The following is a 21,517-nucleotide window of genomic DNA, read 5'->3' on the forward strand; positions in this document are numbered from 1 at the left end:
AAGAAAAGTTCATCGAAAAGAAAGGTCATGTTGATAACCCGCGTCTTCAAAGTAAACGTATGGGGTAGTAGCTCGGGTGCGCACCAAAATTGGTAATTTTTCACTTTGGCCTTTTTCATTCCACATAATATGCTAAGAACATTTCCCTCACTGTTTACCTGGAGCCTACGCTCACATGTGCCAATAGGCCGTTCTTTGAAACGACCATTGCATTTCTCTTTGGCTCGCCTGTTGAGTGTATCGCCAAGTCGATGGCAGCAACTCAATCGCAGTGAAAAACTGCTGGTGAACATTCTGGGGAAACCGGCACTTCCCGTAGAAAAGAAGGAGATACCAGTCAAGCCAGACATCCGCAATGAGCTTTACACAATCCCCAACATTCTTACCATGACACGAATTGCTGCCACTCCGTTTATAGGATACTTCATTGCCACAGGCCATTCGACCGCTGCCATTTCTGTTTTTGTGTATTCGTGCGTCACAGATTTCGTAGATGGTCAGATCGCCCGGCGCTGCAATATGAAATCCGTGCTCGGATCGATCTTGGACCCAGCTGCTGATAAGTTCCTCATGACAGTGAGTACCGTTGCACTTTCAATGCAAAACATCATGCCTTGGTACATTGGGGCCGTCATTATAGGACGTGATGTCATGCTCAGTTTCATGGCCTTCTACTTCCGCTATACGGCCTTGCCCCCTCCGAAAACTATGAAGCGGTTTCTTGACATGTCCATCACTACGCATACCGTGCACCCTAATCTCTTGGGCAAAGTGAACACTGCATTGCAGATGTTCTACATTGGCGGTTTGGTTTTCCTTCCAGGCATAGAGTATCTTGTTGGAGGCAGTGATCAGTTGAGTAACTTTTTCGACGTTTTTGGTATTGTTGTTGGATTGACCACCACCGCTAGCGGTCTCAGTTATATTTTCAGTCGAAATGCCATCAAATCTATTCGCTAAATTGGAATTGCATGAGCTCTGACACACTTCAGCTCTAAGTAATATGCTCAACTCATGCATTGGTCCAGTTTTGGAGCCAAAAATGATTTGTGGCGTGCTCATCATCAAAGACCACCAAACATGCCAATACTTTAGTACTGGTCTCAGTCACACAATTCGAGTCATAAGTGGTACAGTAGTGATAAAGCACATCAAGCATAGCTTCTACCACAGGAACTGGACACACGCAGAACAGGTCCATGAAGGCGTGGCTGTGGATGAGTTTTTTGGTTGTACAAATTCCTGTGAGCGAAGCAAAAAGGGTAAAGTCAGGCTTGCTGTCAGCATCAGGCCCGAAACGGAAACAGAAGACAGTTTGTGCTAAAATGGCCACTAGTTGCTCCGTCAAGGGTAGCGATGTTGGCGAAATCTTGGTGAACATGGTGTAGAGAAAATCCACTAGAGCTGCTTTCACATCATGGGCTGCTGGTAGTGGATCATTTTGATAGCCATATACATAGGGCAAGCACCCCAAAAGATGGGCCACAAAAGACGAGCATCGGTAAGCTGAATATGTGTAGTCGGCCTCTTGAAGAACACTTTTGCAGCCTATAATTGTAGTAGCCACCGATTCTGACGGGTACAATTTGCAGTCGTTTTTGATGACGGATACGAAAGCAGCTAGATCATTAGGATCGAAATCAGCAGACGTTCTGCTGTGGCGCGTTCTTCGGCGCTCGCCAATTGTGTACTTGTGGCAAACAAACGATCTTGAAGGCTGGTGTCTGCTCCGTTTGGGGAGACAGGCATTGGCGATAGATGACACCGAAGCTAGGCTTAGTATGGAAGCGAAACGGGAAAAAAAGAGGAAAAAAAGTACCAACTTTGCAACCGTTTGGAGGTCGCCACGGCGTGCCGCGCTACAACTAGAGCAAGTCCGAGATCTTCTGACATGAGTAAAGATGGTTGTAATTATTATGAAAACAATACAAGTGGGAGGTGTCGCAAGGACTAGGTGTCGCACACCATGTCGCCATGTCGCTCTTGTATGACCATACAAACCTTTGACTATTGGAAAGCGTTTGCTAGCAATAATCAGGACGCTTCATGGTGGATCCTTCTCTGTAATTGTGTCGTATCGCAATGCCAAATCATACGAAAGGCGATAGAAATTCCATCGGAAGGTGCCTGCCCCAGGTTTCCTGAATTTCCGTATAGATAGCCTGGAAATGAGATTCCACAAGGCTGTTCTAGAAATAGATTAGACTGCTTTGAGTGAGCAGGGCGAAGGAGCTCGAGCTAGATAGGCTGAATTACAGCCTGTTTGAAGTCCGATTCAGTAACCTGTAAGAATCTGATTATAGCCCCAAGAATCTGATTATAGCCTCTAAGAATCTGATTATAGCCTCTAAGTATCTGGCTCAAAAGCCTGATTTGATAGCCTGTTGGAAGTCTGGTTCGAAGAGCCTGGTCTAGTTATTTCTACTTCTGTTCTGCCTTTAGATGCTCTTTCCAATACAGTCTGGATTCAAGTCCAGTTCTCTTCGCTTCACCGTTCTAGGCTGGGGTCTAGACTCTGCCCACTTTAATGGCCGACAGCGCAATACATAACTGTGGTAATTCTTCATCCCAGAGTTAGAAACCGAAGTAATCACGAACGGCTCATAAGGCCCTCAACGTGACGTGGCCGAACTAATCTACTCGATGACAATTGCACCAACAGTTGTACCAGCAGGCTCGCTTGGCTGTGCGTGAGGATTTTTTCCTCTCTCTTCTTCACCGGTAGCATCCACATACAGCAGGTGCTCTGTTTCGAGATCCAGCTCCACATGGTCTCTCTGGCGCATGCGGATCCACATACGGCGCCGAACAAAGTCTCCAAAATAGTACTTGCCGTGCCACTTTAGCGACCGCAGGAAAAGCAACAGATAGGCCCAGCCCAGCTCATCCACATCGTTTAGCATAAGCACATGCCACGTGTCCCACAGCCAGCTCCAGCCGAAATCGGGCAAGGCATAGTTATCGATCGAGTCGTATGCTAGCAAAACAGGCAGACCGTCCAAATGCTGATAAGGCGGCGGATCTATGCACGGCATTAGCGATTGGCGGCTGAAGAGCGGGATACCGAGAATCTTTAGGCCCCGCTGGTTCTCGAGAACCACGTCGAAATGGAAATCGAGCGACCGCAGCAGCGGCGGCTGTATCATTTTGTCAAAGCCCCCCACATTGAAGTTGTTTGTTTCCAAAAGCGAAAGAAGACTGGCGTAGTCCATATGTGGTCACGGGACCGGGGACTGGTGTAAATGGGTTATCTATTGTGTGTGCAGGAAATACCTTGGGTAAGGCGATGCTGAATGTATAGTCCACCATGAAAGTATGAAACTTTAGAATGAAGCAATATCGATGTGTTGATGAATAGAAGTACTCCCTAGTTTATTTGCCTAAATTAATAAATGTGCTCAATTAATGACCAATTACTGACCAATTAATGAGTGAGCCCAATTAACATACCCGAATTAGCGTTAATAGCATACATTATTGCTCTAGTTAGAGCATGACTTGGGCTACGTTGTGCTTCCGGAAGCTTTGGTAACTCTTTCTCTCGAAATTATCTAACAATAACTCTTGTGGTATTTTCCAACTGCGAAGAGAAGGCACATTGAGGATCTGGCGTGGCGGATGGGAAATGGGCCCATTGTTGAGGCTGGTACATGCCAGTTCATCTCATGCAGCGGCACCAAAAAGGACGAAATGGCCTTCTGTCTGCAGTAGATGGGATTCCGGTGTATGCGAGCAAGGCCAACAAAGAGGAATAAGCCGTGAGGTGCAGATAATGGAAAAAAAATATTCTTCGCAGAAGTTCCGGAGAACATCCGCAGCAGAGAAAGGAAAAATGATGGATCGGGGCACCGCTGTAGTCAAAAGAGAAAACGCTCGAGTGTTTTTGCCCAAACCTCGGCGCAGCCAGAGATACAAGAAAATCTCGCCATGATGGCTCGTCAAGTCCGCAAGACTATCTTTTCGAGAGGGAGCGCGCCGCATGCAGTTTGTGCGTTCGGAGTTACAGATAGACCAAGAGATGCACGACACCAAGGATCAAGTTTCATCCCTAGTCGCCAAAGCCACACCGGCCAGAGTCGGCTCCAGCCCGAATGGGAAAGTGGCAAAGAAAATATCGGGAAAAGGGAAAACAAAATAAATCTCACATCACCGTGTCCACAATTCCACCGCCACATTTCATGCAGACCCATGCTGACTAAACAGGACCCTTGGGCCTTGGGCGCGCGCCAATTCATGGTATCTTTTGGCCGTCGCCCGCAGTTGGGGTCGGCGCGTCGGCCGTTTTACTGCAGACGCCCCGGCTTCCCGTTTCTGCCGCCCCATTTGGATCCGCGGTGCTGCATACTCGCCCAGTCAGAACCCTCGTGCACAGTTACCACTTCTCGACCTTTTTTTTTTTCTTGTCTGAAAGGGTAGTCCTTGTGCCTTCTGTTCCTGTTCCGTCGCCTTCAAGTTAGCGCCGCCTGCTCTTTTGTTTGGCTCAAGCTTTCTCTTCGCTTACTTCCGTATCAGCAGCTGCCCTTCCCTGGCTCTACTTTCGTGCTTGTCTAGCACTTCTCCTATTCTGTACCTCTGCCTCCCGCTCGTCACTGCGGCTCTCAAGACAGACTTTTCTGCCCGTTTCGATCTCCCGGGCTCTTTACCTCCTCCAAATGATGCAACCAAAGCCCGAGGCTCAACCATTTCTGCTCTCGGCGTTTGACCACCACCCCACCATCAAGAAGGAATCCCAGCAGGACTTTCTCGCTTTGGACGTTCCACAGCTCCCCACCCGTCCGCTTCCTGACAACCAGAAACATCAGCTCGCGCCCCAAAGACCTCAACCCTACAAAGGCTTGGCCTTCCACAACCCTTTCGACATGAACTCGTATCCCATCACCAATCCGCCCATCCTCGACTCGACCATGTTTCTCCCTTACTCGGGAGACAACTCCCAGAGACGTCGGCGCATCTCCATTTCGAACGGTCAAATCGGCCAGATTGTCAACCACGAAGCCTTCTTCATGGACGAAGACCTGTTGGACGACATGCAGGACTTCGTATCGTACCAACAGGTTCCTCCTCCTCCTCCGGCGGCCAATCAACCGCTTCTGGAGCCGTCGCAGCACCAGCCGCAGCCGCAGCACCAGCTACAACCCCAGCCGCAACCCCGTCTGCAACAGCTCACGCCGCGCCTGTCAGACCCACCGTCTGAAAGATTGATGCATCTTGAAATGGGCGACCCCGTGTCTGTGGTGGCGCCGCCATATGTCCAGCAAACCAGAGCGAGTGCTGTGCGAGAACCTGTGGATCGCGAACCTGTTGTGCGTGAACCTGTTGTTCCGTTTGCGCCTGGGGTATCGACGCTAGAAAGAGATGCTGCGGACAATGTTGCTGGTGTCCCGCCGCCAAACCATCTGCTCATCTACAACAACGAAGTGATTTTCAACCCCAACAATGGGCCTATCCCAGGCACGGCGGCGTGGAAGAAGGAACGGTTGTTGGAGCGCAATCGTGTAGCAGCGTCAAAGTGCCGTCAGCGCAAGAAACAGGCCCAGCAACAGCTTTATGAAAACGTCACCAAATTTGAGAAAAAAATCACCGAACAGCAAGCTCGTCTCGACAAGTACGAGCGGCTTTTGGCTCGATATAATGCTGCGCTCGAACGTCACTTTGAGCTGTCGCCGGCAGACAGCTTGGCGCCGCTCGCTAAGTTTGTGGGCAAACTGATTGATGACATCTCACTAGGGGACTTGGAGTAAAGCAGACATCAGCGGGCGACTTGAACGCCCTGGATTATTTACATGGAAGTTGTTCGGGCATGCAGTCTTCTCCAGCTACTTAGCGGCCGCATGGCTTCGCTGATGATGTATGCGGGGTCACATATCTCTATTTCCCTCAGATACACCGCTGGCACTTTCTGCGACAAGGCCTTTGGAACACCTTGGTTTTGATATCCGGAAATTTGCAATCGTTCCTGTTTCATTTAGGAGACTTTCAGAATTCAATTCCTTCGGCCACTTTGGCCTACTGACCACCCAAATGTGGGCTCGTTCCGTCTTTCTTCATCCACCTTCGATACTGTACATGTACTACTATTGCATAATACCAATAGAGATGCAGTTTGTGCGTTACTTTGATTAACCCAATTCATGTCTTATCTAATATATGTATTGCTGCACCGGACTGGTATGCTGAAAGGCGATCTGATGGTGGCTTGTATGTGACGACTTTTATCGCGTGCAAATTGAGCCTAGCCGTATTTTTTTCTCTTTTCTTCTGCGTTCTTGATGTAGCCTGCGCTTTTCTTGAGTACTTATATCGCTTCTTCCTTACGACATTTCCCCAGAATATCTGGCTCAGCTTCCTGAACAGAGCATCCAAGCATTCTGTATTCCGTGAATGTCTGGGAAATAGTGACATTCTCTACGGATCCTTCCTAATCTTTTTTCGTCTTCTGTAATGAAGAAATTAGTGAGAAAGGTGTTTTAATCGTACCTTAAAACGCTGCGCAAGCGACCACACAGAAACACAAATTGTGAAACATAAGTAAATAACCTAGTGCCAAAATCATCCAACGCTTTACTCTTTTCTTATTCCATTGGAGCACTTCTCTGCATATATTTGTTTGTACTTCCATAAATCCTTGTGGTTGGCTGTGCACGTGACCTTCCGCCCGCGGTGCTAGCACAAAATGCCACCAACGTTCAAATTTTTCTAAACCATCACCAATGTCGTTGAAATTGCCTTCGGCCCCTAATGCAGGGCTTTTCAAGCAAGGCTACTCGCTGTACTCTGCCTCAGATGGTGCTATGTTCAGAAACATCGAGGCTGTCAGAGAAATCAGCAGCATTGTGCTCACATCCATGGGACCTAGCGGCAGAAACAAGATTCTTGTCAATAAACACGATAGGACTTTCATCACCAATGATGCAGCAACTATTTTGAATGAGTTGGACATTGTGCATCCGGCAGTGAAGATTTTGATTATGGCATCGAAGCAGCAGGAGTTTGAAATGGGTGATAACACCAACTTGGTGCTCATTTTGGCGGGCGAAATGCTAAATATCTCTGAGAAGTTGCTCAACCTCGGTTTGAGCGTTCCCGAGATTGTGCAAGGATTCAAAATGGCCAACAAGTTCTTGCAGGAGACTTTGGAGAAACTCGTTGTGGGATCGGTGGAAAACATTGTCGATTCGGCTGAGCTTTTGAAAGCAATCAAGCCGGTCATTGCAGCAAAACAGTACGGCTTAGAAGACGCCATTTCTTCCCTTGTGGTTGATGCAGTCAAGTTGATCATCAACCCAAAGAGACCACAGGCCTTCAACATTGACAATGTGAGAGTTGTCAAGATTATGGGCTCTTCTTTATCCAACTCCGAAGTGGTCAAGGGTATGGTTTTCCCACGTGAGCCAGAAGGACATGTCAAGCACGTTACCGAGAAGTCTAAGGTTGTTGTTTTCACATGTCCAATTGACATTTCCACCACGGAAACTAAAGGAACGGTCTTGCTTCATAATGCCCAAGAAATGTTGAACTTCTCGCAAGGTGAAGAACAGCAGTTGGACACTATGTGTAAGGAAATTGCTGACTCTGGCGTGCGTGTCGTTGTTGCCGGCTCTAGCATCGGTGAGTTGGCTCTTCATTACTTCAATAAGTACAATATTTTGATCTTGAAAGTTCCTTCCAAGTTTGACGTTCGCCGCATTTGTCAAGTATGTGGCGCCACGCCATTGCCCAGATTGGGAGCTCCAATGCCTGAAGAAATGGGCAGCATCGATTTGATCGAAACAAAGGAGATTGGTGGGGACAGAGTCACTGTCTTCAGACAAAGTGAGGAATCTACATCTAGAACATCAACGATCATTATCAGAGGTGCTACCCAAAACAATTTGGATGATATCGAGAGGGCAATTGATGATGGTGTGAACGCGATCAAGGGTTTGGTTAAGGACAACAGACTTTTGCCCGGCGCCGGTGCCGTTGAAATTGAGTTGGCTAAGTTGATTACGCAACATGGTGAAAAGACCCCTGGTTTGATGCAGCTTGCCATAAAACACTACGCCAAAGCTTTTGAGGTTGTTCCTAGAGTCTTGGCGGAAACGTCTGGTTTGGATTCCACCGAAGTATTGAGTCAGTTGTATGCTGCTCACTCTGCGGAGGATAACTCGGGCTTGGCTAAAGGTGTGGATGTTGAAAACAGCTCTGAAGATGGCTTAGTGGATACCACAGAAGCCGGTATCTTTGATCTCTTGTCGACTAAACAATCGGCCATTGACTTCGCCACAGATGCTGCAACTACAATCTTGTCCATTGACCAAATCATCATGGCCAAGAGAGCTGGAGGACCTCAAGTTCCACAGCAAAGAAGACCAGGAAACTGGGATTCGGAGGATTAGGCCTTGTATAATATAGTAATGATATCCCGTATTATCGAATATCGCTGAATTATATTCTATGTAAATGAAATGCAAAAGAAAGATTATCACATACGTTTGCCCTCGAGCACAAATTGCTCAATTTTGGGCAAGTCCTTGTCACCGTTTTCATCTTCGACACCCCCGCTGACATCAAAACCAAACACATTCTTCGAGTACGGAACTGTGTCTTTGAGATTGTCCGGCGATAGTCCGCCCGCAAGTACGAATTTGCCCTCCAAGTCGTTGATCAAGCTCCAATCAATGGTCTTACCCTCGCCTCCAGCTTCCGAATCTAAAAGTGGGAAAGCAAATCCTTCGCTGGCACGATCACACACGGTTGTAAAGAAGTCGTTCATTTCCGCCACATGATCTGGAATCACGTATCTTTTGATAATCAAATACTTTCCATCCTTGTTACGTTCCAAATACGGACTGATGTCTTCACTCCCATGTAGCTGGATACAATCCAAAGCACATTTTTCTGCAAGGGAAAACACTTCGTCGATATTCTGGTTTCTGAATACACCAACTAAGAATGGACCGTTTTCAACAAGTAGTTGGTGATAAAGCCTGAAGTACAGATCATGGCTCGCAAGTTGTTGCTTTTGGACATATGCCACTATTTCTGTCGGAGTTTTCAATGCACGCTCTGACTTTTCTCTGGCTTCACGAGCGAGTTGTGAAATATCAGATGCAACTGAGTGAGTCACAGACCTCTTTCTGTTAGGCACCATGATCACCCCCAATAAATCCGCACCGGAATCTATAGCTTTTTCTGCCGCTTCCGTGGTTCGTAGGCCACATATCTTCACTAGCTTAGTCATTTTCGGTATTGGCGTGACGTCTATCACTGTTCTCAGGTTTTCCGAGATCACATTAGACATCCATGTATGCAGGATATTCTGATAACCAGTGGAATCAATTTATTTTAATCGGTTCGGAAAAACTTGCCAAAGTTTTTGAAGTTTTCATTAAGCTTGTTGACATGGCCCTCTCCATTAATGGAGAAATCTCTCAATGGGTTATTTATTTTGATGTTTTGGATTTTGGCAGAATTGGTTTTCAAAAAGTCAGCGAACTGAGGCTCGGGTGACTTGCTGCCTAAAACTTCTTTATAATCAATCTGTGAAGGCGGTGCCTGAGAGGAAGGATGCGTATTCTCGTGTACTTGATCTTCGGTTTCTAAGACACTCAAAATCGGTGAACTTTCAACAAGGTCAGGATGCAATGTGATTTGGAGCTTGAATGTTTCCATGTACTTTTGTTGACGAGACGGTTCTATGTTTTTTAAGCTCAAAAATTTCAGAAAGTTGTCCTCAGATTTGTCTCCAATCAAGTTTATGTAGCTTTCCGTGGCTGAGTCAATGGGAACAGACGGTGTCATTAGCAATTTCAATAATGTTTCTAACTTTAAGAATTGGGAATTCATAAACCTAGTATAGTTCTTAGGAATCGACTTCTCTGCACCCTCTTGCACTTTATCCTTGTCAAAGTTAATATCAGCGTTGAGAGGAAGAGTTTTGAAAAATCTCTTGAGTACAGTGACATCCAAAAGAATCTGCTCCACATTAACAAGCGTGAGAGGTCGAATGGAATTTAGCTTATTGATGAATGCATTGACAACTAGTTCAACTAGTCTATCGCAAAAGTTTCTCACGTAGCTGTCTCTGATGATCAAGGGCAATATGATTCGACAGTCTTCTTGCAATATCAGAACGAAATCCTCCATGTATGTGGATGTGTCGCTAACGCCATCCATAGTTTGCCAGTTATTGTTTTCAAACTGTCTCCATGGGAATTGCAAGTCAATGGAGATTTTAAATGTTAACGCCTTGACTGTCTTGCCGATTAATTCAAAATACAAGTTCTTTGATGAGTCAAAATTAATTCTCTCTTTGAACGTCGGATCAATCAATTTTTTAAATTTGTCCTCCAAATCGTTGATGTTATTATTGATGTAATCTGCTGTGTTTAACACCATAGTCAAATACTTTATAGGCTCTATCCCTTTTGGGTTCCCTTCAGCTTGTTGCACTATAGGCGCAAGTATCTTGAAATGATACTCCAGGAGATACTTTGAGAACAATCTGGATAACTCGATCAAAATTTCGCCATTTGACAACTTGATGATTTGGAGCAAGATTTTCAGGAAAATTTTAAAAAGTTCGACCGATGAATCTGCAAAATTCGGTACATTGTTGACTTTGAGAACTAACAAGAGGTCTTTAGCTGTTTCTGGGCCCATAAGCTCATTGGGGATCTTTGGTGAAGAGTGGAATTCCATGAATTTGGATTTAAGAACCGAGTCCTGCTCGTCTACCCACGTCTTCAAGTACGGTTCAAACAGGCCCAGGATCATATTAGAAAATTCTGTTGTATTGTAGACTTCATTTAAGCTTTTTTCGAACTCAAGTGTCTTAGTGAGGGCCTCAAGAAGGACACCCGGTTTTACGGTCGATTGCTGAAGCTGAGTCGATAAATCTTGCTTTGTCATTTTACAGAACAATTTTGTGAGCTCCCAGTCAACTTTCCACAGTTCGGGAAACACATGCATATGGTTGGAGCGAATATTCTTCAAAATGTTGTTGAAGAAAATATACTTCCGGCTCAAGTTCTCTAAGTCGCCTGCCTCATCGGATGTATTGAAGATGGATTGGATCTCTTTAAGTTGCATGTTGTAGAACCACGTTAGTAGTCTATCTTTATTCTTGCGGTCGGCTAGTTCGAGAATTTCGCATCCATAGACAAGCTTGTCATTCGGAATATTGTTGGTGAAGGACTCTTCGAAATCAATAAACACGTCTTCAACTAACTTATTCTGAGTTTTCCCAAGTTGCTGCGTCAAAGCGCTGATTTCGTCTATGGACTTGTATGCTTTGAAAAACAGCATGAGTTCCTTCACCGCACCAAGATAAGTGGCAATTTTCTCGTAGTCTCGAGATTGTGCCACCTCCATGAGACTATTGAAGGAGCTCGCAAGCATTTGCAATCGTTCAAGTACTTTCATCGATAAGGTGAGATTCTTCTTGATAGTGTCCAACCGCTTTATGCTCGCTGTCATCGCCAACACATCTTTCTGGGTTTCCATAGACTTTCTCCGGATCTGGGCGATCTTCTGTGTGAGTTCAACAATGTCCGACAGAACGTGGATTGGTTGTTTGTAATTGGTGATCTCGGACGCAATCTTGGCGCTTGAAAGTTTTCTGTGCCGATGAAGATGGTCTATGACCGAGCTTATGTTCGATAGAGAGTTGGCATTGGGAAAAATCTGCGCCAATTGCTCTTCTGGGTCGTACACAAAACCCATGGTTCTAAAGTAGAAGGATATAGATCAGTGGTGTAGAAACAGTGAGTGTTCCGGGTCGTGCGAAGCCGAAGTTTGCAGCCGACATAGCCAATACTACTAGTTTGTTCTTAAGTAGTTTGTTCTTAAGGGTGGTCCGTTGTGGGTCTATGTATAATTGTTGTGGGTTTATTTTTGGTTCTTTCAATGAGGTCCAACTATTTATTATGGTCATGATCGTGAAGTGATTTTGTCGCGCTATGGACATATCGCACTAATGTTGGAAAGTGTTAGCCGAAGCGATTTACGGAGAAGAATACAGCGAAAAATACAGCGAACAAAGAACAAAAAAAAAAGAAGCCTGCCGACAGACAGCGCCTCATCTCTTTGGTAGGAAAACCATCGAAGCAGCCACACTTTCGTACTTAATTCCTATTTGGACCACTCAAGCAGATGTGCATGGGAGGGCTGAAAAAATGCCTCTTTTGATGTTAGACTGCGCATCTTTCTACAAGTGGTAATACCTATTGCGGCAAAGACAACGTTACAAACCAGAAACTGTTGCTTGATCGTGCTGATTCTGCTCAGAAGAACAAAAGCAAATACACCACAGAGCCCCGGAAAACAAGACCAAACATTCTGAAAGAAGGACACTTCCGTGTACCGTTCTGCCAAAAAGCCCATTTACGTCATGCTCTCATGTCGCAGACTTCGAACAAAGAGTCAGCCCCGCGTCCTGCACACAGGCCCACGCACAGCACATCTGTGTCAGTGATAAATCACCATTCGAGGAAGAGCTTCCCCTCCTGCAACTTTTCCGGAAAGCACATTTAACTGGTTGCATCCCTAGCCTCCTCGTCTGCTCTAGTCTGATTTTGCCCACATGGCTCGCTTCCATTTCGGAAAAAAGAAAAAATCTGAATCTGAGCCGGACACTTCAACAATGTCGTCGCCTGCAGAGTTTCGTTCTAATCCTCGCCATTCCTACGCTAACCGCCCATCCTTTCTGTCTCGCGCAACAGAATCGCCTCCGCCCGACAAAATTATGACCGGCGCAGCTCCAGGTCCCAGCTCGGCCATGACTAGCCCTGAAAAACACCTTGTAGCCGAAAAACAGCAGTCTTCGGTGATGAAACAGTCTCCAGATCACCAGTTCCTTGTCGATAAGAACGCCAGCACGCCTTGGACCAGATACAAGCTTTTCAACTCGCCTTTCCCGCGGTATAGACATGCCGCTCTGGCGCTTTCGTCGGACAAGAATGTGCTCTATATCATGGGGGGATTGAAAGAAGGGTCTGTCTTTGGCGACACATGGAAGATCACGCCTCACACGGCCTCGGACAATACCATCACTCACTTTACCAGCGAAATGATCGAAGTGGTCAACAACAACCACCCACCAGCCCGTGTAGGTCACTCGTCTGTGTTGTGTGGAAATGCCTACATCATCTACGGCGGCGACACAGTGGACACTGACTACAACGGGTATCCAGACGACAACCTCTACATGTTCAACATCAATAACTGCAAATACACGGTCCCATCGCACATTTTGAACAAGCCCCGTGGCAGATACGGCCATCTGATTGGTGTTGTGTCGTTGAGCACCTCCAGCTCCAGATTATACTTGTTCGGTGGCCAGTTGGAAAGCGAAGTATTCAGCGACTTGTATTATTTCGAATTGACCTCGTTCAAGCTGCCTCATGCCCGCTGGGAGCTTGCAGAACCGCTTAACAATTTCAAACCTCCTCCTTTGACAAATCACACCATGTCAGTTTACAAGCACAAGATCTACATTTTTGGTGGAGTGTACAACCACGAGAAAGTGTCAAATGACTTGTGGTGCTATGACACATTACTCAATAAGTGGCTGCAGGTGCCCACTACTGGAGATGTACCATTGCCTGTCAATGAACATTCAGCCGTTCTTGTCAATGAGTACTTGTACGTCTATGGTGGAAATGACTTTTCAGGTACCATTTATGACACGTTGCATTGCTTGGATCTTCGCACGTTCCAGTGGATGAAGTTGGACAATAGATTCGGCGTCAACGGACCTGGTCCTAGGTGTGGCCATTCCATATCGTACTTGCCAAACTTGCACAAATTGGTGATCATGGGCGGTGACAAAAATGACTACATTAGCGAAGATTCGGCAAATTTCGAGACTCACGAGGAATACGACGGCACAGAAACCGGAACCATGATTTTTGTCATGGACTTATACTTGGCTGACCATCTTCTACGTGGTGGTGTTCCCAAGAAACTTGCCGCATCTGCTGGAGGTGCTGCTGCTGTTCTTAGCAAAAGGCCTCCATCGCCCGTGGTCTCGGATGATGCCTTCACACGCCACAGAAAGAGCATGAGCGCTGGTATTGATGATTTCCGCACACCTAATGCCTCTCTAGAACGTATTGCACCTACTGTTGAGCCGCCCAGAAGCGTTTCTGACTCGACAGAGAGGAACAGAACTGTTTCTGATTTCATAGACGTGCACACCAAGCAGGTTTCAGAGCACAAGGTTACTCCCACAGCTGGGTCTCTGGGCGACAATTTTGTTGAAGTGCATTTGCCTTCGTCTGCTATCAGCGAAAATGATACAAACACAGACGCCGAGATTGCAGTAATGGATACTCCTGATGATGGTAGAAGCCCATTTGCTCAGGGAAAACTAGTATCGCTTGGACAAAAGCTTCCAGAAGAAATCAGGTCAGATAACGCCACCCCAGTTTTGTCGCATGAGTTTGCGCATTTGACTAATGATTTCCCTGATACTGAAGAAGAAGAAGAAGAACAAGCTTTGCGAATCCGCAATAGGGAACAAGAACCACTGGCCCAGGAAACCGACGATGAAGATCACGATGAACCGACTATTGTTCACGTTAGAGAACTGTCGGCTCTTCCTGAGCCAAATCTCAAGTCTCCATCCACTATTGTGCCAAACCTGGCTCTGTCTCACAAGGGAAATGGATTCGACGCAGGATTAAACTCCAGCCCACGGAAAGCTTCATCAGGATCTACACCTGAGGTGGATTCCAAGGTTAAGCAAGTAATTTCTGAACTTAATACTGAAATTAGTGATTTGAAAAAGTACACCGAAGCGCAAATTCATGAAGCCACCGACAAGATTCACCTGTTGGAAGAGGAAAACAAGCTTCTAAAGGAGAAGCTAGAAGCTGCTCTGTTTGACAAGAGTAAGGTAGAAGATCTTTCTCAGGAGTTGGCAGAAAAAAATCTGATCATTGGAGAGCTTAGAAGCTCCATTCCACCGGATGATCTTTCGGTTGAAGATGAAGCTGCCGGAGTACCAAAGAAAGGATTCACCGATGCTTTGAAGTATAGGCTACAGAATTTGGACATGGCGAACAAGCTTGTCTACTTGCAGAACGAGAACACGCAACTAAAAGAAAAGTTTACTCGCTTCGAACCATTCATGGACAACCAGATGACGCAGTTGTCTTCTTTGCAGAAAGTTATCAAGAGTCAAGAAGAACGTATTGCTGACTTAACAGCACAAGTGAAGCTGGAGCTGGTATTGCACGAGCAAATTGCAGAATGGAAACATAAGTACGAGAATTTGGAGTTGCAATTCAACACATACAAGAGCGTTCATGCCGATGTGGAATTCACCGATGACGAAACTGAAACTTCTCGTGATGTGGATCCAAATGCTACAGAACCAACTCCGCAGAAGAAGACCGCGGGCCAACTATCATCTCACCTTGAAAAATTGGTTCTGTTATGGCAATCGGCACATGCACCAAATACAAAAGAACGTGGTATCAACCTGGAGAACGACACTGTGGTAGCAGAATTACAGAAGCAGGTTGATGATCTTTTAAGAACATCTCAACAACAACAGCAGGCTTCTGCGTCTGAGATGAGCGAACTAAGGAATGAGTTGGAAGCGAAGATGGCCGCGTTGCAAGCTCTTGAAGCTAATTATAGAGATGCCATCCAATCTGTGAATAACACAAGCAAGGCTCTTAATGTCAATCAAGACGAATTGAGAAACCAAAAGGTTTTGATTGAAAAGTTAGCCAGAGAGAACAACGAGTTGAAACTATTCAAAAAGGCTTCTAGACGGGTATCATCATTACCAGGAGAGAGCAGCATCAAGCGTATGCAATCGGACTCGACTACATCTCTACACGAAGTCAATGACACAGAAGATGATTTACAAAGTGCTCATTACCAGATGAAGGTTAAGGATTTGGAGGCCGATCTTTACATTATGAAACAAGAACGAGACCAGTTGATTGAAAATGTGAACTCGTTGAAGAAGGAGTTGTATTTCGCCAAGAATAATGCATGATAGCCCCGTTGATTGACGAAAATTAATAATACCGAAATCGACATGATGAAATACAGCGAAAGCTGTAGTATCATGATGCAAGTAACTCTATGGTAACTAATAATGTTTAAGGTGTATGTATATATTTACACGAGAAATAAGACATCAAATCAGTTTTCTTGCGACCTGCTTCCCTCTGGAGCAGTGCTACTGATCAATTGGTCGTTAGCGGCATTATCATAGTTGGGAACATAGTCCTTCGCCCCTTCCAGGCCTATTCCTTCATGGAGATCAGGCGCCAGCGAAAGAGGTGCTTGATATAAGTCATGCGCGGATTCATTAGGTCGTAGCAGCAATGAGGTTTCTTGGCCAAGAGGTGAACTGTATGATTGAGACATGTGACCGAAACTGGGCTCGTCGACCAAGCTATCGAGAATATGGCTATCTGGGTCCAAAGGACTAACTGTCTCCAGTTCGCCTTCTGAATCGCCAAACTGAGGCTCTGATGGCATAAGGCTGGCTTCATGTTGCCGCACACGCTCTTTTTCCGACAAGTTTTCTTGTGTTTGGGGCATGGGAACCGCGGGTACATCTTCATACATTGGAGCACTTTGGGTTTCAGAAGTACCATTATGTGCTTCGATCGCAGGGTTTGTCGTTTCAATATACGATGGCACAGCAAAGTTGTCCACTTGAAAAGACTCAGGGATCGGTGGAATTTGTGATGGACTCCGAGGCTGAGAAGAAGTTTGAAACTGGCCCGGTGAATTAGTCGAATCCAGCGACCGTCTCGAATTGACAATAGATGCCGAAGCGTCTGGCGATGTTGCCAGCATGGCTTTATCCAGCCTATGTGTGCCTATGATGACTTCTGATGTAATCTGGAGAAACTTCTTCAGACGTTTGAACTTGTCGGTGTTGATAAAATCAGACCTATTCTGCGCAATGGCATATGGGTGGAATGAGTAGCTCCCGCTATTACCAGGTGACATCAGGGGTTCTTCGAGGGGCACCACAGAAGATTTCGGATGCTCACTAGGGCCTTCCAAGCTCAAAGACTTTCCAGAAAGATTGAGCATAACTTCGATAAAGTATTGGAACGACACTATGGGGCACCCAGAAATGGTGGGGAAAGCATCAGGCGGAACACGTAAGCTCGTATTGATCTCCAGAGAAAATGTGTTAGGATCTACGAAAAGCGGGATCACCAGTTGCTGCAAGTCTTTTCTGAATGACTCGTAGAACCCATCTGGGCCATAATCAAGACGACAGACACGTACTAGCGTGACAATGATTCCTTTTGAGTCTTGAATCTTCCGCAAATGCTTAATGGATAGCTTGATGGGGATAAGCTCTCCTCTTAGGAAGCCTCTTTGGGAGATTTCCATCGAAACCCGAATGTTCTTTTGCTGGTGGGGTTCGATCGTTTTGGGCGACAGGCCATTGGGCCCATGGGTGTTCATCAGGTTCGGCGTTATCGGGTTCGGGCTTGTAAGGGCAGTGGATATGCTATCTGAATCGTTGGATGAAAGAGTGGAAAACGTATTCAACGTAGCGTTTGAGGACAGCACGCGCAGCGGCTTGCCCTTTCTTCTGGGGTCTTTAATGATTAGTCTTTTCGGTTTCTGCGGCGGTAGCTCAGACACGTCAATTGGGTTAATGAGATTTACGAACTTCTCTGACGTGAATGAAGGAGTGCTGAGTTTCGACAAAGATTTTGTCATGGAGAAAATGTCCGTCGAGCCGGGGCTTGCAGTGGAACCGGGCAGCAGCGTGTCGCCGCTCAGATCTGTTGCCGATCTTAAATGAGTCTTGAGCACGTAGACGATGGCGCCTTTGCCAAAATCTATCGACGTGAACACACGCTTGTTCGGGAGCTTGACGATGAATGGGAAGCGGTGCTCTCCTTTGTAAAGCCCATTCACAAACTCGTTTGCGTTTTCTGCTTGCGGGTGGTCGGCATCCGGGCCGTAGATTTTGATGGTATGGCTGAAGAGCGTATGCTTCACTGGCCGAAGCTTGGAATGAGGCAGAGCATGTATCTTGACATAGCCACAGAGGGAAAACACAATGGCAATGTTGGCCAAGTTTTTCCTGCTTATTAGAACAATCTGGCCGCTGATTTCTTCGCCAGGAAGCCACGACTTGTGCGGGTTGTCGAGCAGAATGTAGAAATCCTCGACTGAGTTGTGGTCAATTTTAAACGTCGAGGGAGATTCGGCCCGGGGCTTGGTCAGCTTGCCGGGCATGAATTTCGCAACTGCCCGCTTCATGGTGAGCAGAGGAGAAAAACACGAGAAAAGGGCCGACGGCTGAGCTTGGCGGTGCTATCGTGCTTATTGTTTCTTTGCCCACACGCCTAACGCTGGAACTTGACGTGGAATACTTTTGATGTTAGGGACACTTCCACGGTGCGAACGGGGTCACGTGCCGCGCTTTGTTTCGCTGCCCGCCGATTTTAGGCGACGAAAATGCGAGCGGCCATGCACTACTGTGCTTGTACCATCTCGTAATGTCATTACTGAAACAGACGGCCGGTGGGCCCGCAGTCGATGTTTTTCCGTGAATGTGGCTCTGCCTTCTGCTTGTTTTCCTTTTGTTTTTTCCTTTCCCTTTTTTCAATTGCCTATTTTTCTACTTGCTTTGCTTTTTCCTCACGCTTCTTCCGCCTCAAGTCGCTGCCTCAGTCGGGGCGGGCCAGATGTTCATGAGGGGCGGAGATTGCTGCGGGTGCGCGCGCAGGAAAGGCGCCGCGGCAGCTCGAACCGGACTTCTAGTGTCACCCATTTTGTAGTTGGCAGCGAGGATAATGTCTTCCAGCTGTATGTTCACGGAAAGCTGTTTCCAAACCCTTCTTTTTCTCTTTTTTTTTTTTTAGTGCTTTTGCGTCGTATGCCACATATGCCAGTGAGATGGAATGGACGTTGCTCCGGTTATGCGTCAAGACGCCATAAGGCGTTCGCATTGTCTGCAAGAAGGCCTGCATCGATCGGCGGTGACAGACGCAGACATCAATTTACGAACGCTTCAGATGAAACGGCACCCAACCGTTGAGTGGCTTTTTCGCCATTTCTTGTTGTTTTTGCACCTTGGTGCGTAACGGACTCGGCGGTTTGGTATTGCTGTTCGCTCTTATCTGTTGTACTCTGCCCTGCTCTGACAAAATTGGTGGCATGCATGTTGAGAATCTTGTTCTATTTTGGCTACTTCTATTTTCATAATTTGGCCCAAAGCCGCTCTTTGGAGCGGCGTTTTGTTCGCATATTCATCTTCCAATCTTATCGCTTTTCGCTGTACCCCAGTTGCTTGGCAATGTCTCATTTACCTTCTCTCGTATCTACACCATGCCTATCCGAGCCTGTACATTCCATACAAGATATCCAAAATTCATGCATCAACTAATAATAATATACAACAGTAGAAATGCTTATGCTACCTAATCGAAAGTCTTCTTGGTGCCCTGGAAAGAAGCAGCGTTAGGACCAGTTCTAGGCGTAGGAGTGGAAGATCTCTCACGACCGCCGAAACCGCCACGGCCACCACGGCCGCCGAAACCACCACGGGCGCCACCGCGAGCTCCGCCACGGCCGCCAGCTGGTCTAGCGTTGTTGTCTCTTGGAGTAGAAAAGTCCAATCTGCAAGGACGGCCATCCAAGTACTCACCGTTCAAAGAGTTCAAGGCGTTTTGAGCCTCCTCAACGCTGGAGAATTGCACGTAACCGAAACCCTTTGGTTGCTGGGTGTCTGGGTGGGTTGGAAGTCTGCAAGACACAACGGTACCGTATTCACCGAAAATCTCAAACAACTTGTTTCTTTCGGTGTTGAAAGACAAGTTACCGATGAACAAGGTGTCGGAAGGAGCAGAAGGAACATCGCCGAACTTCTTGGCTCTGTCGTTAGAAGCTGGGGTCTTTGGCTTGCCGGTGGACATGTCCAAGTTGACTGGTCTACCGTCAATCTCCTTACCTTGGAGCTCGTTCAAAGCCTTCTCAGCAGCGGCTTTGCTAGAGAAGTCGACGTAACCGTAACCTCTAGATTTGCCGGTGGATCTTTCGATCATGACTCTGGCGGAAATGACACCGCCAGCTTCTTCAAACTCTCTCTTCAACCACTCGTCGTCGACGTTCCACGACAATCTACCGACGAACAATGTAGCTGGCTCCTCAGAGGCTTCTGGGGTTTCTTCGGTCTTTTGCTTCTTGGAAGATGGCTCGTCTTCTGTAGAGGAAGATTCCTCAGACTCGACCTTTCTCTTGGAAGACTTCTCGGTCTCCTTTTCGTCTTCGGACTCAGAGTCAGAGTCGGAGTCGGAGTCGGAGTCGGAAGAAGACGAAGATGAAGACGAAGAAGAGTCGGAGTCGGAGTCGGATTCAGAAGAAGAAGAAGAAGAAGAAGAAGAAGAGGAAGAGGAAGAAGAGGAAGACGAGGAAGAAGATTCCTTCTTCTCTTCAACCTTTTCGACCTTTTCAACCTTCTCTTCTTCGTCCTCGGACTCAGACTCAGAAGATGAGGAGGAAGAAGAATCCTCGGACTCAGAAGAGGAAGACGAGGAGTCCTCAGAGTCAGAAGAAGAGTCAGACGAAGAGTCGGAAGAGGACTCGGACGAGCTGGAAGAAGAGTCGGAAGAAGAAACTTCCTTCTTGGTGACCTTAGAGGCCTTGACAGCTTTAGCAGACTTTGTGGAAGACTTGGCCATTGTAATTGAGTAAAGAAAGGAGATGAGATAAATTCTTTTTCCGCTAGAAAAATGAGTTTTTCACTGATGAGGTGCTGCACAGGGCAATGTATGGGGGCCATCGCGAGAGCAAACAGGACAGGCCTGATAATCTTGACTTTGACCTGAATTTATCTTGGTTTCCGGTTAGTTGTCTTCAGATTTCCTTCTCCATTTTCATGATTATCGAGAAGCGTCGGTCCAATTGGAATTTTCATTGCCGGGCTCTGGTGACAGTGGGTGTACGGGTGCGTTAAGTGCACAAGAGTGTAAAATGAGGGGAAGAGGTATGGTGAAGGCTACGGGAAAATATTTTTTCTACAAATCGATTGAGGTAGAGTATAAATCGATAAATACTAATAATATTGCAACCGATAATATTTCGACTGATAATTTTGCAACTGATAATTTGCAACTGATAATTCGCAACTGATAATTCGCAACTGATAATGTTGCCGGTCTAGTTTAACAATATGTAGGAGTATATAAGGCTGTGGTATGTATGGGCTTTGGGATTTTATCATTTGAATGCTCAGTAGTCTAACATAATGACTTTTGCCGTGAATAACTGTTTGAAAATTAGTTTTGTCAAGTGCCAACTTATATTCTGACCACCTGTTTCTCGATACTCGTTTTTCACTTAGAAGAAGTCGAAATCCTGAACATTTATTATTTTCGATTATATTACGAGGTTGAAGACTACTCATCGTGACCTAATAAGATCGAGTATGGACATATTACAGAACTGTTCACAATGGTTTAAAGCATTCAGTCTGAAGATACTAATGATATAGACTATCAAACTAGCAGACTCCTACAAACTAGGG

The 21,517-nt window shown here is 46.3% G+C and overlaps 12 protein-coding genes across 12 annotated transcripts; 6 read left to right on the forward strand and 6 right to left on the reverse strand. All coding sequences in view use genetic code 12, as the record gives it.

Moving 5' to 3' along the window:
- Nucleotides 1–129: 129 nt before the first annotated feature.
- On the forward strand, nt 130–960 carry FOB63_002779 (cardiolipin synthase; the record flags this gene model as incomplete). Its single annotated transcript, XM_002616166.1, has 1 exon — nt 130–960. One exon carries the CDS (start codon nt 130–132, stop codon nt 958–960), a length of 831 nt encoding a protein of 276 aa, XP_002616212.1.
- A 52-nt stretch (nt 961–1,012) lies between these two features.
- Nucleotides 1,013–1,893, reverse strand: FOB63_002780 (uncharacterized protein; the record flags this gene model as incomplete). The annotated part of the gene is made up of 2 exons (XM_066102272.1): nt 1,013–1,775; nt 1,832–1,893. 2 exons carry the CDS (start codon nt 1,891–1,893, stop codon nt 1,013–1,015), a joined length of 825 nt encoding a protein of 274 aa, XP_065958417.1.
- A 743-nt stretch (nt 1,894–2,636) lies between these two features.
- On the reverse strand, nt 2,637–3,212 carry FOB63_002781 (uncharacterized protein; the record flags this gene model as incomplete). Its single annotated transcript, XM_002616165.1, has 1 exon — nt 2,637–3,212. One exon carries the CDS (start codon nt 3,210–3,212, stop codon nt 2,637–2,639), a length of 576 nt encoding a protein of 191 aa, XP_002616211.1.
- Nucleotides 3,213–3,927: 715 nt separating this feature from the next.
- Nucleotides 3,928–4,416, forward strand: FOB63_002782 (uncharacterized protein; the record flags this gene model as incomplete). Its single annotated transcript, XM_002616164.1, has 1 exon — nt 3,928–4,416. One exon carries the CDS (start codon nt 3,928–3,930, stop codon nt 4,414–4,416), a length of 489 nt encoding a protein of 162 aa, XP_002616210.1.
- Nucleotides 4,417–4,652: 236 nt separating this feature from the next.
- Nucleotides 4,653–5,741, forward strand: RCA1 (Rca1p; the record flags this gene model as incomplete). Its single annotated transcript, XM_002616163.1, has 1 exon — nt 4,653–5,741. One exon carries the CDS (start codon nt 4,653–4,655, stop codon nt 5,739–5,741), a length of 1,089 nt encoding a protein of 362 aa, XP_002616209.1.
- Nucleotides 5,742–6,710: 969 nt separating this feature from the next.
- On the forward strand, nt 6,711–8,378 carry CCT8 (chaperonin-containing T-complex subunit; the record flags this gene model as incomplete). Its single annotated transcript, XM_002616162.1, has 1 exon — nt 6,711–8,378. The coding sequence occupies one exon, from the start codon at nt 6,711–6,713 to the stop codon at nt 8,376–8,378; it is 1,668 nt and encodes a 555-aa protein (XP_002616208.1).
- An 86-nt stretch (nt 8,379–8,464) lies between these two features.
- On the reverse strand, nt 8,465–9,283 carry TRP1 (phosphoribosylanthranilate isomerase; the record flags this gene model as incomplete). The annotated part of the gene is made up of 1 exon (XM_002616161.1): nt 8,465–9,283. One exon carries the CDS (start codon nt 9,281–9,283, stop codon nt 8,465–8,467), a length of 819 nt encoding a protein of 272 aa, XP_002616207.1.
- A 44-nt stretch (nt 9,284–9,327) lies between these two features.
- Nucleotides 9,328–11,706, reverse strand: VPS53 (Vps53p; the record flags this gene model as incomplete). The annotated part of the gene is made up of 1 exon (XM_002616160.2): nt 9,328–11,706. The coding sequence occupies one exon, from the start codon at nt 11,704–11,706 to the stop codon at nt 9,328–9,330; it is 2,379 nt and encodes a 792-aa protein (XP_002616206.1).
- An 859-nt stretch (nt 11,707–12,565) lies between these two features.
- Nucleotides 12,566–15,997, forward strand: KEL1 (Kel1p; the record flags this gene model as incomplete). The annotated part of the gene is made up of 1 exon (XM_002616159.2): nt 12,566–15,997. One exon carries the CDS (start codon nt 12,566–12,568, stop codon nt 15,995–15,997), a length of 3,432 nt encoding a protein of 1,143 aa, XP_002616205.2.
- A 149-nt stretch (nt 15,998–16,146) lies between these two features.
- On the reverse strand, nt 16,147–18,249 carry RIM8 (Rim8p; the record flags this gene model as incomplete). Its single annotated transcript, XM_002616158.2, has 1 exon — nt 16,147–18,249. One exon carries the CDS (start codon nt 18,247–18,249, stop codon nt 16,147–16,149), a length of 2,103 nt encoding a protein of 700 aa, XP_002616204.2.
- Nucleotides 18,250–18,367: 118 nt separating this feature from the next.
- FOB63_002789 (putative integral membrane protein) lies at nt 18,368–19,030 on the forward strand (the record flags this gene model as incomplete). Its single annotated transcript, XM_002616157.1, has 1 exon — nt 18,368–19,030. One exon carries the CDS (start codon nt 18,368–18,370, stop codon nt 19,028–19,030), a length of 663 nt encoding a protein of 220 aa, XP_002616203.1.
- A 382-nt stretch (nt 19,031–19,412) lies between these two features.
- On the reverse strand, nt 19,413–20,672 carry NSR1 (uncharacterized protein; the record flags this gene model as incomplete). The annotated part of the gene is made up of 1 exon (XM_002616155.1): nt 19,413–20,672. The coding sequence occupies one exon, from the start codon at nt 20,670–20,672 to the stop codon at nt 19,413–19,415; it is 1,260 nt and encodes a 419-aa protein (XP_002616201.1).
- Between the last annotated feature and the right edge of the window lie 845 nt (nt 20,673–21,517).

Source organism: Clavispora lusitaniae (genome assembly GCF_014636115.1).
Source record: "Clavispora lusitaniae strain FDAARGOS_655 chromosome Unknown tig00000078_pilon, whole genome shotgun sequence".
Lineage (NCBI taxonomy): Eukaryota > Fungi > Ascomycota > Pichiomycetes > Serinales > Metschnikowiaceae > Clavispora > Clavispora lusitaniae.